The 15339-nt window shown below is 43.2% G+C and overlaps 1 protein-coding gene across 1 annotated transcript; it reads left to right on the top strand.

The window, feature by feature from the left end:
- Positions 1-4329: 4329 nt before the first annotated feature.
- Positions 4330-7195, top strand: ASCL4 (achaete-scute family bHLH transcription factor 4). Its single transcript, XM_035569236.1, has one exon. The coding sequence runs from the start codon at positions 5255-5257 to the stop codon at positions 5819-5821; it is 567 nt and encodes a 188-aa protein (XP_035425129.1). The 5' UTR covers positions 4330-5254; the 3' UTR covers positions 5822-7195.
- Positions 7196-15339: the final 8144 nt, after the last annotated feature.

The raw sequence follows: 15339 nt of genomic DNA, 5'->3' as shown, positions 1-15339 counted from the left end.
AACCGTGACCAAGTGTTTCTGAGTCAGCCAAAAAACAGTCTCACCAAGTCAGAAGGAAAGCCTCAGGTTTTGACGGACTGCAAAGCTTGTGATGGGGGTTTAACTGTAATTATTTTTTTGAGCGTAGTGCCACACGTTCATATAGTTGCTGTTAATGCTTTGCATCTTTCTTAGAAACTCTGGTGAACAACTACAAGCCCCAAAGTCTCTTCCATCGCACTAATCCTCTGATACGTAGAAGATGACTGGAGACATTACATTTTCCTTTGTCATCCTTACAACTTCGCAGTTGTTTTCAATACATCTTAATTCCATCCTGAAACACCAGGTTAGCCCAAGCCCTGAGCTTGTCTTGATGCCAATTATGACAGTGCAGTCCTACCAGAGAACTGGCCTGGCGCTGAAATCCTCACATTATTTCAACTACCTGAGCTGACAGTAACACTTTGAACCTAGGAGACAGATTGGGTGTAATTATAGGTAGACAAAAGTATTTTCTCTGACTGGCAAGCATGACTTCTTCAAGATTTCAGCTTTTCTTGTAGCCACCTTCCTCCCTTGAACAAGTGATAGTTTAACTGCTGGCATAAAGCACCACTATCAAAGGAAGCCAGTGGTACTATGAAGTGTCGCTGAATGAGAAATTAATCTGTGTCTGCAGAGACCTATTCTGCATGCCCAAGGTGTTGTGATAAAACACATTTCAGAAACGTTTCTTCTGAAAGGGAAGATATTTTTTATATATGAAACACGTGTTATATGTGAAGTGTTTTGATAAGACAACTGAAAGCTTAGTCCCCTGAAAGCTTAGTTTATTGACTTGCTGTGTGGTACTTGCTGCGTGAGAACAAATTACAGAGCTATTTTTCAAGTTGTATTAATATCCTGGAGACATCCTGAAAAATAAGGGGGACTCTTGAAGTCACAGGGAAAATGATGCAGTTAGCATGAGTTAGTACTTCTCTGCAGCGCGAGCAGAAGTCCTGCAGGACCATGCCCACATGTCACAGCTATCGGTTCTCTCCTGCTGTTGTTCACCTGCCTGGGGTTCTTTCTCAGGGTGAGCAGAGTTACACTGGGTGAAGACTGTGCAAACAACTGTGGTTGAGGCCAGCCATTTAATATCAAATACCCAGATTTCCTTCCACTTTTTATGGGCTTGTTGACGCTTTGCATGCCCACCCATATTTTGGTGACAGTCACAGTGTGCAGCCTCTGTAGGTTAGATGCAGCACTCGCTTCTAGCTATAGAGCTGGAGAGAGATGGCCCACACTGCTAAAAGTATCAGCAATGCACAAATTCATTCTTATATTCCTCAATCTCCATCTAAATTGCAGTTATTAATAGTACTTCTGTGATATGCAGTTAACACAAGAAACTGTTAATTTCAGTTTTATATCTGTTAATAAACTGTAACAGCCCAGACAATCTACAATATATATAATAAGTCCTAGAATTCAGTATAATTACAGAACAGTAAAATATAATAAATGCATAATGTTGTGAGGGTTGGTTTTTTTTTTTTTTTTTTTTTTTTTAAACTCCTGATGTGTTTTCTTCTTCCTCCTCCTCAGTAATACGTTCACAGATAAAATAGTTGAGACCTCATCCGTCGGGAAGTAGGTGAACTTGCATGTGTTCAGCTGATGCTTGTGTTTCTACTACAATATTTCCAATGATGACTTTCATTTCAGACACCGAGGGACATGGTGTCAAGGAGAATCTGTTGCTTTGAGTAATTCAAAGCAGTCACTCTGTAACACAAAAATGTCAGTAGTATTATTCATGATTCTTGTGGGAGTGTGAACAAGTTGAGGGTTCCTTTGTACAAAGATTATGTTCTTGCAGATACTGTGTTAGGATATATGCAATTAAAACCACAACTAAGTTATATCTGGAAGGAAGACGCCTCGATGCTTTATTTTTATGTATGTGGGAAATATTTTCTCTTAGTTTTGACTGGATAATTAAGTGCATATAGTGAAGTAAAAAGAAGCAGAGAAAGAAGGAAACCTAGTCGAATGCCACAGGCAACAGAGTATGTAAGGAATGTCCCAGTGTCCCCATTTAAACTTTGTATTGAAAAAAAAAAAAAAAAAAAGGCAAAACATGTGATACAAGTGGAAACAGCAGAGCTTCCAGAACCTCAGAGCCTGAATATCCTCTTGCAACAGCTCTGAAGCAGGACTTTTCTGCAATCGTAGAGCAGTGAATAGCACCTGACTTCTACCACACGGAAAGCCAGCCAGGCCCTCTGCTTCCTTTCAGCTTGGAGGATGTGGCATTCTGGAGTCAAAGCATCATCCAGGCAAAGGCGTGAAGAGAAGTTAATCTGGGAAACAGCCTAAGAATGAGGATCAAAAGCTTTTCTTAGAAGAGGGATATTATCCATGCAGTCTTCACCTGCCTGTCAAATTAAAAGGAACATGTGGGCCAGTCCTGCAGCTTTCCCGAGCCTGTGCACGTAGCCACGTCAAAAAGGACCTGCACCATGTGAAGGTCGGTGCAAGCACCATGCATCGCCCTCACCCTGCTCGCACTTGCACAGGGGACCTGCCATGGGACACGTGGTGTGTTGCCTTGAGTGGCTCCCTGCCCAGGGGCAAAGCCCTGTCTGAGGGAGTGACATGAGATTTGTCAACAAGATAGGACACTCAGCGAGTGCTTGTGGCGTGTTTTCTTACTTCTCTTGCTCAGAAACACAAGCAGCCTGCAGACTCTGCTATGAGACCAACTCTTTCAGCCACATGGGTTAACAAATCACATTCACATGTAATATTTTTTTGTATTTATTTCTTTAAGTAATTAACAAGGTGGGTTTTTCTGCAGGAGGTGCAAGTGTTTAGCACAGGTGCAGATCTGACCCCCTGAGAAGTGCAGGTGACCTGCATTTACAGTAAACACGGTAAAGAAGCCTGGCAGCAAAGAATAGTGCATTTGATGACAGAACTGAAACCTAACCCTGCCTTTTGAATGTGGCCGGATTTCTGGCAGGGTCACAGAGAGCTGTGAAAAGTTTTGTTACCTGAGAGCCCCAAGAGGCATGCTGCTATTTCCCTACGTGCTGCTGCAAAGATCCTAGACTGGGGAAGGTCTTTGCTTGTGCTGCATATGACAGAGAACAGCATTTTCAATAGAATAATGACACACATCAAATGTCCTTTTCCTACTTCAGGTATTTGCTTAGAGGCCAACATCTTCTTTGCTTTAGGAAGACTGAAAGTCCTTGCCTACCTTAGTGCTACAGTGAATGCAATATTTTCATTTAAGAATTCTGTTCTGAAAACACTTCTGCTAGACACCTCTCTGACAGCAAAATTTGTAGTGCAAGTGATGTTGAAAAACAAATGCCATTCCAGAGTCTCCACAGATATTTAAGAGGCAGAAAGGGGTCTTGATTATTTGATCTGAAATGAGTTGTACATACCACGGGGTGTTCCCCACTAATTCTGGCCCCACACCCATCTAAACAATGGCAGACATTTTAGAAAGACGTTTAGTTGTGACTGGATAAGATCTCAACTTCTCATAAAATGCATTAGCTAACCATTAGGTAATGCTATGAAACCTTCAGCTCGAGTTATCGTCTCTTGCTAGTCAATGTTGGTGACGGAGGTGAAAGTAGATGGATACTTGCCCGGGATTTTGAGCCATTTTGGTGCTGATCCTGCCCCTGGCATAAATCAGAGTAGACGATTGTTCTCATTTACGTCTGTTTGGAACAGTCTCCATATACGTTCATCATACTTTGAAGATTACAATCTGGATTGCTCCTGCAGCATTGTTTTTTGAAGCTGCAGAACGGGCCAGCAGGTTTACAGAAGCTGACTTGAAAACGCACGCTGACATCATTGCTGCAGGTTTCTGACTCAGCAGAGACATAGATGTGTTTCTCAGAGGGGAGGATGTTGTTTCAGTTACTCACGCTTCAGAGACTGTTTGGCATGAAAGACTGAGCAGGGTGGAAACTTTCACTCTGAGCAAAAGAACAGTTTTAACAGAGCCTGCATGCCTGTACCTTTTCACGTACGTCCCTTCCCACAGCACTCCCAGACAAAATGTTCAACTCACCAAACTGATGGTGGCAAAAGAAAAAAAAAAAAAAAGAAAGAAATTCGCCGCCAAAAGTCCTTTTCTTCTTTCTACCTCCACTTCTTAGCAAGCTGCAGGAAAACTGGTGGATGCAGCAAGGATCTGGCACAACTGAGAGGGATTTTCAGCTCCCCAGTTAAAGCATTTTGTACGGTCCCACTAGTAAGCCCCTATCTAGGTGAACATCTAGTAACGGCTACGCTGGGGCAGCCAGTCGGGGCATAATCTCTGTGTTTGATCATCAGAGGCAGGTGCTTATAGTGCTGACCAGAACAGCTCTGCAACGAGTAGAAACAGGCACAATGTTGCATATTTTTTGAAAATGCTCATTTTCAATTTGTGAAACTCATACTTCTTAAAAAGGCCTCTGTTCAGGTGAAGAAAGCAGTTTTCCTCTTGTGCTTGCACATATGCATTCTTGATCTGACATGACTTGCAACCACAAGAGAGCACTCTTTCCTTTGAAGATTTCTCAGCTTCTCCAGAAAGCTAGAGACGTGCCGTATAAGTTTTGCAAACTGCTCGTGAGCTGTTTCAGTTAGACCAGAGCAGCCGAAACAACAAAGCTTGCAGTTGTCTTTTGGATTTCATTGTGAAAAGCCTTTGGGTAGTTTTCAGATGACAGAAGATCCTTGGTTCCTGAAAGGGAGGAGTTCTGCCAAAACTTTGAAGATCCCTGTAAACTTTGCAAATTACCCAGCTTTTGGAGACAATTATATCAAACGATATTGTGGATTACAATACATGAGAAGTGTTTAGAGCCTGGAAGATTATTTATGTTTGGCGTTAACTCGTATGGTCATAATTTCAAGCAGGGAGAAAAGGAATACACAGGAACCCTCTTATTATCTTTTGAAATATGAAGATCAGAGGAAAAGAAGGGTTTAATGTGTGGAATGATGGTCCTCGATACCTGTCTGTAAATTAGCTGGCATCCTGCATCTATAAAAACATCAAGCCTTAGAGCTGATTACCAAGCACAGAGTGGACCTCATGAGTTGTTCGCAGTGCTTTGAGATCTGAGTTTTTACACACCGCAGGAGGAATCTGCAGCCTGCAGGGCAGAGTACCTACACAAATGTTTCCTCCTCGTTTGGATTGATACAAGATTTGGAAGCCAAATTCAGGAGCTGACATTGCACTGGTGAGAAAAGACGGAGCATGGACAGCGGTAAAGAGGATGATGGACTGTTGAACAGGATTGCATTTCCAGGAGCGATGTCCCTGGCTAGCAGCCATGTGCATCCCCACGGGGTCCCCCTGAGAGAGCCCTTCGGGGTTCCCTTCCACCTGGACCCATCTTACTGGGAGCAAGCCTACGGTGGGCACGCAGGTCGCATCTCCTACATCCCGTTCCCTGGCTACGTGGGCGTCTATGACTATTCCTTTGAGCCTGCCTTCATTCGAAAGAGGAACGAGAGGGAGAGGCAGCGGGTGCGCTGCGTGAACGAGGGCTACACGCGCCTGAGGGAGCACCTGCCCAAAGAATTTGCTGACAAGCGCCTCAGCAAAGTGGAGACCCTGCGAGCTGCAATAAGCTACATCAAGCACCTGCAGAGCTTGCTGGACTGCCATCCCCTAGGGTCTAACAGTAAGGAAACGCTCTCCGCCAAGGAGCTCCCTGATGGTCCCAGTCCTGGTCCCCTGCGGGAGTGCAACAGTGATGGAGAGTCTAAAACCTCCTCAGCTTCATCCCCCTACAGTGAATTTGAGGAGGCGGGCAGCTAGGAAATGGCCCCCTGGAGACAGAAGCCTTCAAGATCAGCTGAAAACCAAAACTAAAACCCCAGGGATTTTTCTACAGGTTAAAATGAGTACCAGGAAAAGGGAAAACAGCTAGGAAAAAAAGATAAAGGTATTTTCAATCTGTCGAAGAACTTTAAATGTTGTCTGCACAAAACTTAAAGATGATTCTTAAGCAAATAGATATTGCTTAGGTTGTTTCAGCTGTGTTACTAAACTTTGGCTTGTTAAAACCAAAGCAACTTTTGCCTTCTACTTTTCATTCAGCTTTTATTCTGTTTGTCTGTTTTCTTTTGCCCTTCACTCGAGGAGACAGCAAAACCAGATAAATCCATTTCAGGAAACTCCCCTCCGCTTTATCCCGCTTCCTCCTTTAAGTTTTATTGTCTGTTTTTCCTGAGTGCTAACCTGAGACATACCGGGTTACAAATATTTGGACTGGGAAAGGTAAGATCTACATAACATATCTTTCCCTACATTTTTTTAGAAAACCCACAGAAATACTCCTATTTCTGAAAAGACAGTGTTTTTATAAATAAGCCTACATTTGTGAATTAATTTCTTTTATGGCTTCTTCTAAAGTGAAAGAAGCAACTCATGCATTGGACTCTGGCTATTTGGTGATTATCCAAAGGATAATTTTCAGGAAAAGAAAGTTGGACCCTTTCACTCGAATCCATTCTAGGAAGTGGTAGACAGAGATTTGTAAAACTGCACCTATAAAAGCAAAGCTCCATTCGTGATACAGAAAAATGTTGCCAGTCTGTTTCTTTATTTTCTGAAAACTGAGTTGTACACAAACTAGTCCTGACTGTGTCTTTTTGACAGGTCAGAAATTATGTGCTTAGAAACGTGTTCCTGTAGAGGTTAAGTCCTGAAAGGTACAGAAATGTACATTAAATTAATGTACAGAAAGGGTAACATTAAATATATCAGTTTGTATCTGCATGAAAATGTAGGTATTTCTCCTTTTGATCAGAATGTTGCATTACTTTTTCAAAGAATATACCTTTTCAAACTGATATCTCAAAATGTATGAAATACTTATAATTTGAACAATGTCTGCTTAAAATGAGAACTTTTCTCCAAATTGATCAAAAAATCTTTGTTTTTCTAAGGCCAGATTTAATTAACATTTATCTATGTGCTTAAATCCGATTCTGAATTTGGGGTAAACTCCTTCTTACATTTTGCACAAACTTTTCAAACATCTGCTTTTTTTGGCCTCATGTTGGTGAGATGGTTTTGTATCTTTTTGTCTTTCCTTCACATATGCTGACTGACCACCTGAAAAAAATACTTGTGTATAAATGAGAACACATACTGACTAAATACCTCAATTTTATGTGTCCATAAATTTCATTTAAATAATAAAAAAAAAAGGAATATATTCTGGCTGTGGTTTAGTGGTGTTTGTTTGTTTGTCTGTTTTTTTGTTTTGGTTTAGTTTTGTTTTCACTTTCAGTGGGTAATGAATGGGACATCACTGCTTGCAGGAACAATGAATGTTCAGTAAAGAATAAAGAAAATGGATAGGAAGTGCAGACAAAGTACTACCTATGAAACTAAATTTTTAACCTAGATTTTTAAACCTAGATAGGGAGGTGGTTTGTGCTGTTGGCATCTAATCAAAATTATTAGGTATAAAAATAATGTGCTGATTTCTAGCATACTGCTATGAACATTTGCGCACTATTATCTATTGAGTGCCTGCTTTCATGTACCTGCAGTGGAGTTACTTGGGTCTGGCTATTGCTAGAGCTTTGATCCCAATTATTTCGTCTTAATTCACAGACAATAATTTTGAAAAACCCTTAGGCAAACCACACACAATTCAGAAATTGAAAGGGCCTAAGTGAGCAAGTGGCTCAGATCATTCACTCAGCCTGACCATACTGAAGTGGCACTGTTAAAAATGTCAGTGGCAGTCACAAGCTTTGTCCTTTATTCTTTGGGTGGTAGACAGGTTCCTTTTCTAAAGACTATTTAGTTTTTTTGTAAGAGCTGTTACTTTTGCAGGTCTGTTTCCCAGACCCAAAGAGTTTAAGCACAGTTACCTGGACAGTTCTCGCTAAGGCCCTAGAGCTGAAGCACTAATTTTGGGGTGCATAAGCGTTTGTATTTGTTATCCAAGAAAGGGGAGAAGTGTAAGGTAGTGGTAGGTATGTCTGATCAGGTTCTACTATTTTTATAGGTTTTCTTCTTCCCTTTGTGGCCTCTGAGAAGAGATTCAAACTCTCTCTCTGCCTTAGTTTTGAGATTTCTGGAAATATGATAACCAGTGGTAACTATCAGCAAGCCTGAATTGCATTTCTCCCTCTAAACAGAGATTAAATCTCTGTTATCTGTGAAAAAATATATGCTTCCTCAGAGTACCTGAGTCAAATTCTGTGAAACACATAGTTGTTTGTAAAGCACTTCGAAGATGAAAAGCACTTAACATACATATGTATAATGACAGTAAGTAACCGAATCAAACTAAACCAGTAAAAATAAAAACGACCAGAATGCCTGTTACTTTCCAGGCAGGAAGCATCAGATAACTCTCCAAATAAATTTTTCGGTCAGATGCTTATCACAGAGGTTTGACCTCTGCGTTGACATATCCAAGAGCCATAATCCTGTGTTTCCAAATCCCAGAGGGAGAGTAGGGCATGCTGCCTTCTCAGTGATCAGCTAGTCCAGCTGGACAGAGAAGCAGACTGAGCCATGGCTCTGCCCCCTTTAGCTTCATCTCATGTGGGATGTGCCTCAAGGGGAGTCTAACCGATGGGGGAGAATCTCGACTGTGGGCCTGTGCTTCACCATCGCTGCTGTAGGGTGACCCTTCCCATGTGAGGTGCAGGCTGATCTGCTGCATGTCTAGATGGGGCTGGTTTATTTCTTGTATATCCTTAATATTCTGCAGTCAGAACCAAGCCTGGATTTTGTGAAATAATGTTTTGGGAAAGACCCCCAGGCCTCACGTCAAGAAGACTGGTTAAAAAGTCTATATATTAATAATAATATGTTTATATGCACATTTCAGATTTTACATTTTACTCTTTAACAGCTCTGGAGATGTCCTTAATGTACCTCCTGACCCAACCTCAATGCTGAAGCTGCAAAAACTAGATTATCACAGGTAGCTTAATTTAATTTTAAAGGAAAATGAGTTTCTGGATGAAAATGAAGTTCTTTCTGTGCAAAAAATCTGTGACAGGTTGAACCACTCCTAGGGAGGTTGTACATTTCCTTTCTCCCGGTTCCTGCTGGCATGCAAACTTCTTGCACACTTCTAGCACAGGGAAGTAGAAGAAAGCTAAAGATTTCCCAAATATGGATCAGCGCTTCCTACGTGTCAACAAAGGTTTCAAGTGAATGCTACATTTCAAAAGCTTCTTAAGCTGTTTCTGTCTAGACAAAGGTTTTCTTCAAAGCTTCTAAAGTGTATCATTATGAGACTTTGAAAGCAGACAATGATCCAACTTGTCACCCTGAGAGTTAAAGTTTTAATAAAAATGGTGACCAGAAGGATTCTCTCCATGTGGTGCAGTCACTATTTACAAGAGAGGTGAACACTGATATCCCTAGGCAACCATGCTGCAGCTTTATCAAACTCCTGCACATGAAATACAGACACTTTAATCTTTCTATCAAGTGTGAAAAAAAAAAAAAAAAAACACATGCATCTGTCATCTTCCCTCTTCTGCCATTAAATTACAAATCCATTTGCTCCTTGATCCTACCAGCATTTTAAAGATGTGTAATCCTGGCCATGGGATTGCTTTTAATCCTCTAATAGCTATTTAGCTGATTTCTTTGTAAAAGCCTGTCCGCACTCCTTTCATGTTATATTACCCGGTGTCAATAACGTGGCCAAAGAAAACCAGAAGGCACTGCAGAGAAGTCATGTTCAGACAGTAAAGCAATCAGGGTCAATTTATCCCACCGGAATAAATGAACGAGGAACAGCCACACAAAAATAAAGAATCTTTGAAAACATTTGCCACCAGCACACTTGGAAGTAGGCAAAAAAAAAAAAAATTTAAAAAGGTCTGAAACATTTCAAGTGGTACCAACAGGAGAGCCCTGCTGGGGTTGGATGAGGTCAATCCCTATAGCTGCAAAAGGTTTCAAGTCAGTCTCTGCAAAATAGAGTCTAAGCTCATATAACCTCAGCCCATACCTCGTCAGTAGTAACCCTCAGCATGCAGGTAAACAGCTGCAAAGTAAGAGAGAAATTTGTTCTAGATAAATGGGAAGCAGCAAAGTCCTAAGAGAGTAGCCATACCCAGCCGTACTCTCATGCAAGGCTGTCCAGCTGTAGATCTCAAAGCCCTGTAAAAGCAAGATGTGCAACATTCTTTGTCAACCTACACGCAAGAGGCATGCTCACAGGTACAAATCTGTAAATGCTCACTTGGGTATTTCCCACATGATTTTTACACCTTTTCTCTACCTCGCTGTGGGTATGTTCACTGGCAGAGCAATGGAAAACTTCTCTCAGATAAGCAAGCCAGGAAGAACAAAACAGAGGAGTGAAGGTGTTTCTAAAGGAGATTATCTCTCTCCATGCTTCAGTGGATCTCCACGCAGTCAATGGAGGATCATATACAGAGAGGGGTCAGGTTAGGATGCTGGGGAAATGAGCGCACATTGCCAAGAGCATTTGTTTGCAATTTACAGCAGTTTGGCAAGGTGGCAGTGCTCAGAAGATGCTCCAGAGCTGGCTGAAAATGTTATGACTAGCATTCTTTTGACTGAACTGAAAACATACTTCTTTCCAGGGAGTGAGGGCAGCTACCCTGAGCCAAGACCCTGGAAAGTCAACAGGGAACAAGATGGTCATTTAATGTTCTGCGCAAGAGGCTGGTAGTGCTTTTCAGGAGTGAAAGGGACCCCTTGTTTAGTCATCAGAGAATCCTTCCCTTACCCATTCATATCCACATTTCATGGTTATTCCTGTCAGAATATTCCTATTTTTCTGACCTACCATTGTCTGTGGGTGGGATTTAACAGGGTTTGTTTTAGCTTCCACAATTCAGCAGCCTTGCCCTCTTGTATCACTTGAAAAAATCTCATGTTGAAAGGCAAGTCAAAAGGCGGGCCTGGGGAAAGACATGAGTCCTTGTTTGCAGTGCCACAGCACTCCGCTCCACTGCAGTCTTCCCACTAGGCCTTTACAGGAGCACACCTTTCGCTGGGCTCAAAGGAGCTGTACTTGCTGGATAAAGCCCTGTGTGAAAGTCACCTGGTGGCCTACGTATGCTTGGTTATCACCTCAGTTGCCAGAACTCATCCCTCCAAGGCCTGAGCATGCAGCATGCTCTCAGGGTAGGCCCAGCACCATGGCAGCTACCTGCGAGCACGTGAAGGCTGCGGAGCCTTGCCTCCGCCACGCCTGGGCTGAGGTGAGGACAAAGGCTTAGAGCTCCACCCTGGCAGTGAGGTACAGCCTCAGAAGAGAAAACTCTTCCTCAGTTTACAAACTGAGCTGAAAAATGAAGTGAATAACAACTAAAACTCAGTTCAGGAATGGATAGTGCAGCTACATGCACAGGCTGGGTTTATTGGATGCACTTCAAAGGAAAAGCACAATAAAAGGTTAGTTTAATTGGTTTCCTTTTATTTGTCATAGCTTACAAAAGAACCGTTCTTTCCTAAGAAACACAGTAGCTGCATGCATACAAGCTGGAAATGTTGGGGTACCCACAGCCCAGCCCCGAAGCAGAGCCCTACCACTGAGTTTTTCTTGGGGAGACCAGGAACCGCATGCATGCTCGCAGTCCCACACCTTGCACATCTGAGACAAAGCAAAGTAAATTTTTTTTTTCTTGGTCTGATTTCCAATGGAAACAAAGCTTAGACAACACTCTGTGTTTGAGAGCTCCCATCCCCTAAAGCTTCTGAGCCTCTGCCTGTTTTTCAACAACCCCCCATGAAAAGAGAGTATCAAAATACAAATCAACTTTCTCCAATTCTTGTCAAAATAGGGGTTGGGCAGAGGTGGGGAGCCCAGCTGAGGGCTTATGGCTGTGGCTGATGAGCTGTGGTGCTTGATGCTGGGTCAGATTTCCATGCCACCCAACTGCTAGAGGCCATAACCCCTGGGGCAACATAGAGAACATGTGGTGCGTCTGCTCTTTGGCCACCTCCAGTCATAACTTGGTGCAGTTGTGTAAACCAAGGAGATTTGTCAAGGTTGATGCATCCATCTATGAAGCTGGGTGGTTGAAGACCCTGGTTCATTACCATTACTGTCTTCAGATATGGCTAAAGGGGCCAGTCCCCCTAAAACTGTGGATTTCCTGAGCAGGACATACCCATTCATGACCACATTCCAGTCATGTGAGCTGTCCCATCATATCTCTGTAATTGCCACTAGATCAAATTCTCTTTTCAGTTTGACCTGCTTGATGGCCAGCCAGCCCATGGGCATCAGCAGGCAAACATGTTTTGCACTAGTAGAACATGCTGCCTTTTGTCCTGTCTACTGGGGACAAGGGGTGAAAATATAAATACTCTGAGGAGGTTTTGGATTTGAGAGGAGGAAACTGAATGAGTGAACCGTGAGAGGCTGACGGATTGAAAATTTAAATAAATGGATTTTTCAGGTCTTTTTATGTATTTGTTTTACTGCCAGCATTATGATGTATTATGCCACTCTCTAGATGTAGTTCTTTAAATTTAAGAAGCACTGCAGAAGTCCCGGACTCAGCTGCAGAAGGCTTGTCCCATGGGAACACTCATATGGAGGTGATCCGTACATCCCCACACCCAGTGGTATTAAAGATCACTGATGCTTAATGAATGAAACTGATAATAAACTGTGTAATGTATAAATAAAATAAGGCGGATGTACAAACACAGGCATGTGTGCTGTGGTGTTTGTACACAGGAGAAGGAGGAAGGATGAGAGGGAGAAAAGAAAGTGGTTTTGAAGTGTGGCACACTGTGTGATATCAAATTAGCTGCATGGCTGAAACCAGGGAAATAAGAGCAAATTAGATATGACACCTTTGGGGAGGATTAACTCATGAGAAAAAAAAAAAAAAAAAAGATTTGAAGGTAACATGATAATATATAACACATTTGCAGGCAAACCCTGTGGAGATGAAAAAGAGCTGTGAGATCTTACATAGCAGAAATGCTAATAAGAGCAAGCAAAGCAGTCACCCTCATCGATCAGGACATAAAGGGAAGCATAGGCAGGGCTGGAGAGAGAGCCTGACACTCCACCAGCCAGTGTGAGTGTTTTCTACCATTTAAAGTGCTTTCCTCATTCCTGTGGCTCAGGGTGCCCTGAGTTCAGGGAGGACTCAGCTTTCCATCTTGAGGCTGTGCTCACTTTGGGCACCCCTCACACATGTGGCCATGACCTGCTGCATCTGCTGTCTCTGTCATGAGCCAGAAATGAGAGATGGGGCAGGCTGGGGCTGAACTACACAGTGGTCCTGCATCCTGGAGGAGGAACACAGAATAGCAGGGAGGCTAGGAGGAGCCCAGCACCAAAGTGAGAGCTATGATGAAGAGCATGGAGCATGTGGAGAGTCCAAGCACAAGACATTTCTCTCTTAAATGAGGAGTTTCTTCACAGGCACCACTCTTCCTCTGTCCTCCTCCTTCTCTGTCCCACACGCTGGGAGTCGGAAGTTTATTTACATATTGCTACTGTCCATCAGTCTCTGTAGTTCTCTCTTCCTCTTTCTGTCTTGTTTGCCCCTGTAGCTCTGGCTATTGCTATAGGTTCAAGGGTATAGGGCCATGGCCTGGCTGTGTAATTGGTGTCCTTCTCATACAGCAGCCTGACCTTAGCATCCCTCCTTCCTTACACCTCTCTGCTGACCACACTATGTGCTGATCTTGGTGAAGACGGATCACAGCAGCAGCTGGGCTGGAGATGGGCAGGAAGCTATTTAATAAGCAAAATTATAAATAAATAAATAAATAAAACTATCAAAAAAGAAGCAGCAATATGATTTTACCACCCGTCATTGTGAAAAAAAAAAAAAAAAAAAGGCTGAGACCACAACATTTGCATGACAGTGTATCTGTCTGCCTGCACGTCAGCCACACCACAGTTATCTGCCTACCATCACCCCTCATTCATCTTTCCTTGTTAGTCATTGCCAAGCACCTCCAAGCGTATTCCTTATCAAAGCACTGAGCTGCTGTGAACAGGCTGTGCTCTAGCTGGGAAGCAGGGGCTGATGACAGCGCTCAGCCCACCATCAGGAGGCTTGGGAATCAAGTTATAAACCCAGATTACTTCAGCCCCAGGTTTCCCCTCCATTTCAGCAACAGCGTGGCCCTCTTCTTGAAGCTGTGCTGGGAACAGCAGCAGATCCTGCCTTGTTTTGCTGGAAAATATCACCTGGCTGCCTGTCTGCCATTTTGCTCCCACGTGCCCCGAGCTCACAGATAAGCCTGCCCGTGAGCGTTACCCAGGCTGCAGTCCCGCTTCGCAGGGATGCTGATGCCCCGTGGAAGCAGTGGCGGCACATCCCAAGGGGCCTGCTGGACAGATCAAAGCTGGGCCATGCAGCATGTCACCACGACACGTGCAGCACAAATGCGGGGCATTCGCCTCTGTTTATGTGCTGCATGCTCCATTGCTTTGCATTTTTCAGTGCTATGAAAGCTTCAAAAGCTCCATTTACATTAACGAGCCCATAAAGCATAAGGTTATTAAATGTTGTTTATAGTACCCTGTCTGAGAAGCTCATTCAGTTACCAGCTGGCTCAATTTTTACTAAAGCTAGTTTCAGGAGGGCGCCAAGTTGTATCTGCATGTGCTGTAGGAGCTCACGTGGAAAGGACAAGAAAAAGAACGACAACTCAATCACAGTGCAATGGCTGAGTCACTCTGTAGTAGGAACAGTCAGCATTTTCAGAGCTTTTTAATTGGAAAAAAAAGCTGTGTTTTGAGGTCATTGTCTTAAGGAACATATTTTGCATTTGCATCTTCCGTTTAAAAAGTCATGGTTTAGGTCTTTCCATCACCTGATAACCACTGCAAAACTAATAAAGGTACAGTTTATGTTGAGTGAAGGGTATCAGGAACTGTGGCTGGGCAGGAGATGGCTGTGCAGAGTGTGGACTAGGTGAGAGCAAGACTGTCAGCATTGGCATTGTGCAGAACAGGCATTTTTGGACAGCAGCTGGACAAGAATGGTTGGAAAAGAGTTTAGGCAGAGCTAAGGGAGATGCCTGGTGAAAGCTGCTGTGAAAGGAGCCCAAGGTTTCATCCATGTGGGCCTGAGTTCAGACTGCCAGAAAGGGGGGCACTAAGAGTACGTTCACGGTTTCAGGGTTTCTTCTCCAAGAAGGAAGCCTAAAGTGGGGTCTCTGGCCAGACTTCCTTTGGCTGAAACATGTTAAGAACACATCTAGGAAGGTCACTGGTGAGTTTTCTTTGTGGTTCTTAATTGCAAGAGTTAAAGTAGCAGTTTAGGTACAGACGTACTTCACAGACGTGCATGCAACAAATGCCACCGAGAACCTGCTACAGTGGTCCCAAG

The sequence above is a fragment of the Cygnus atratus genome, chromosome 1 (genome assembly GCF_013377495.2).
Source record: "Cygnus atratus isolate AKBS03 ecotype Queensland, Australia chromosome 1, CAtr_DNAZoo_HiC_assembly, whole genome shotgun sequence".
Lineage (NCBI taxonomy): Eukaryota > Metazoa > Chordata > Aves > Anseriformes > Anatidae > Cygnus > Cygnus atratus.
The sequence above is the reverse complement of the archived record's forward strand: the minus strand, read 5'-3'. Positions and strand labels throughout refer to the sequence as shown.

Coding starts and splice junctions, on each gene's coding strand:
- ASCL4 (XM_035569236.1), top strand. CDS start 5,255: ATGGACAGCGGTAAAGAGGATGATGGACTGTTGAACAGGATTGCATTT.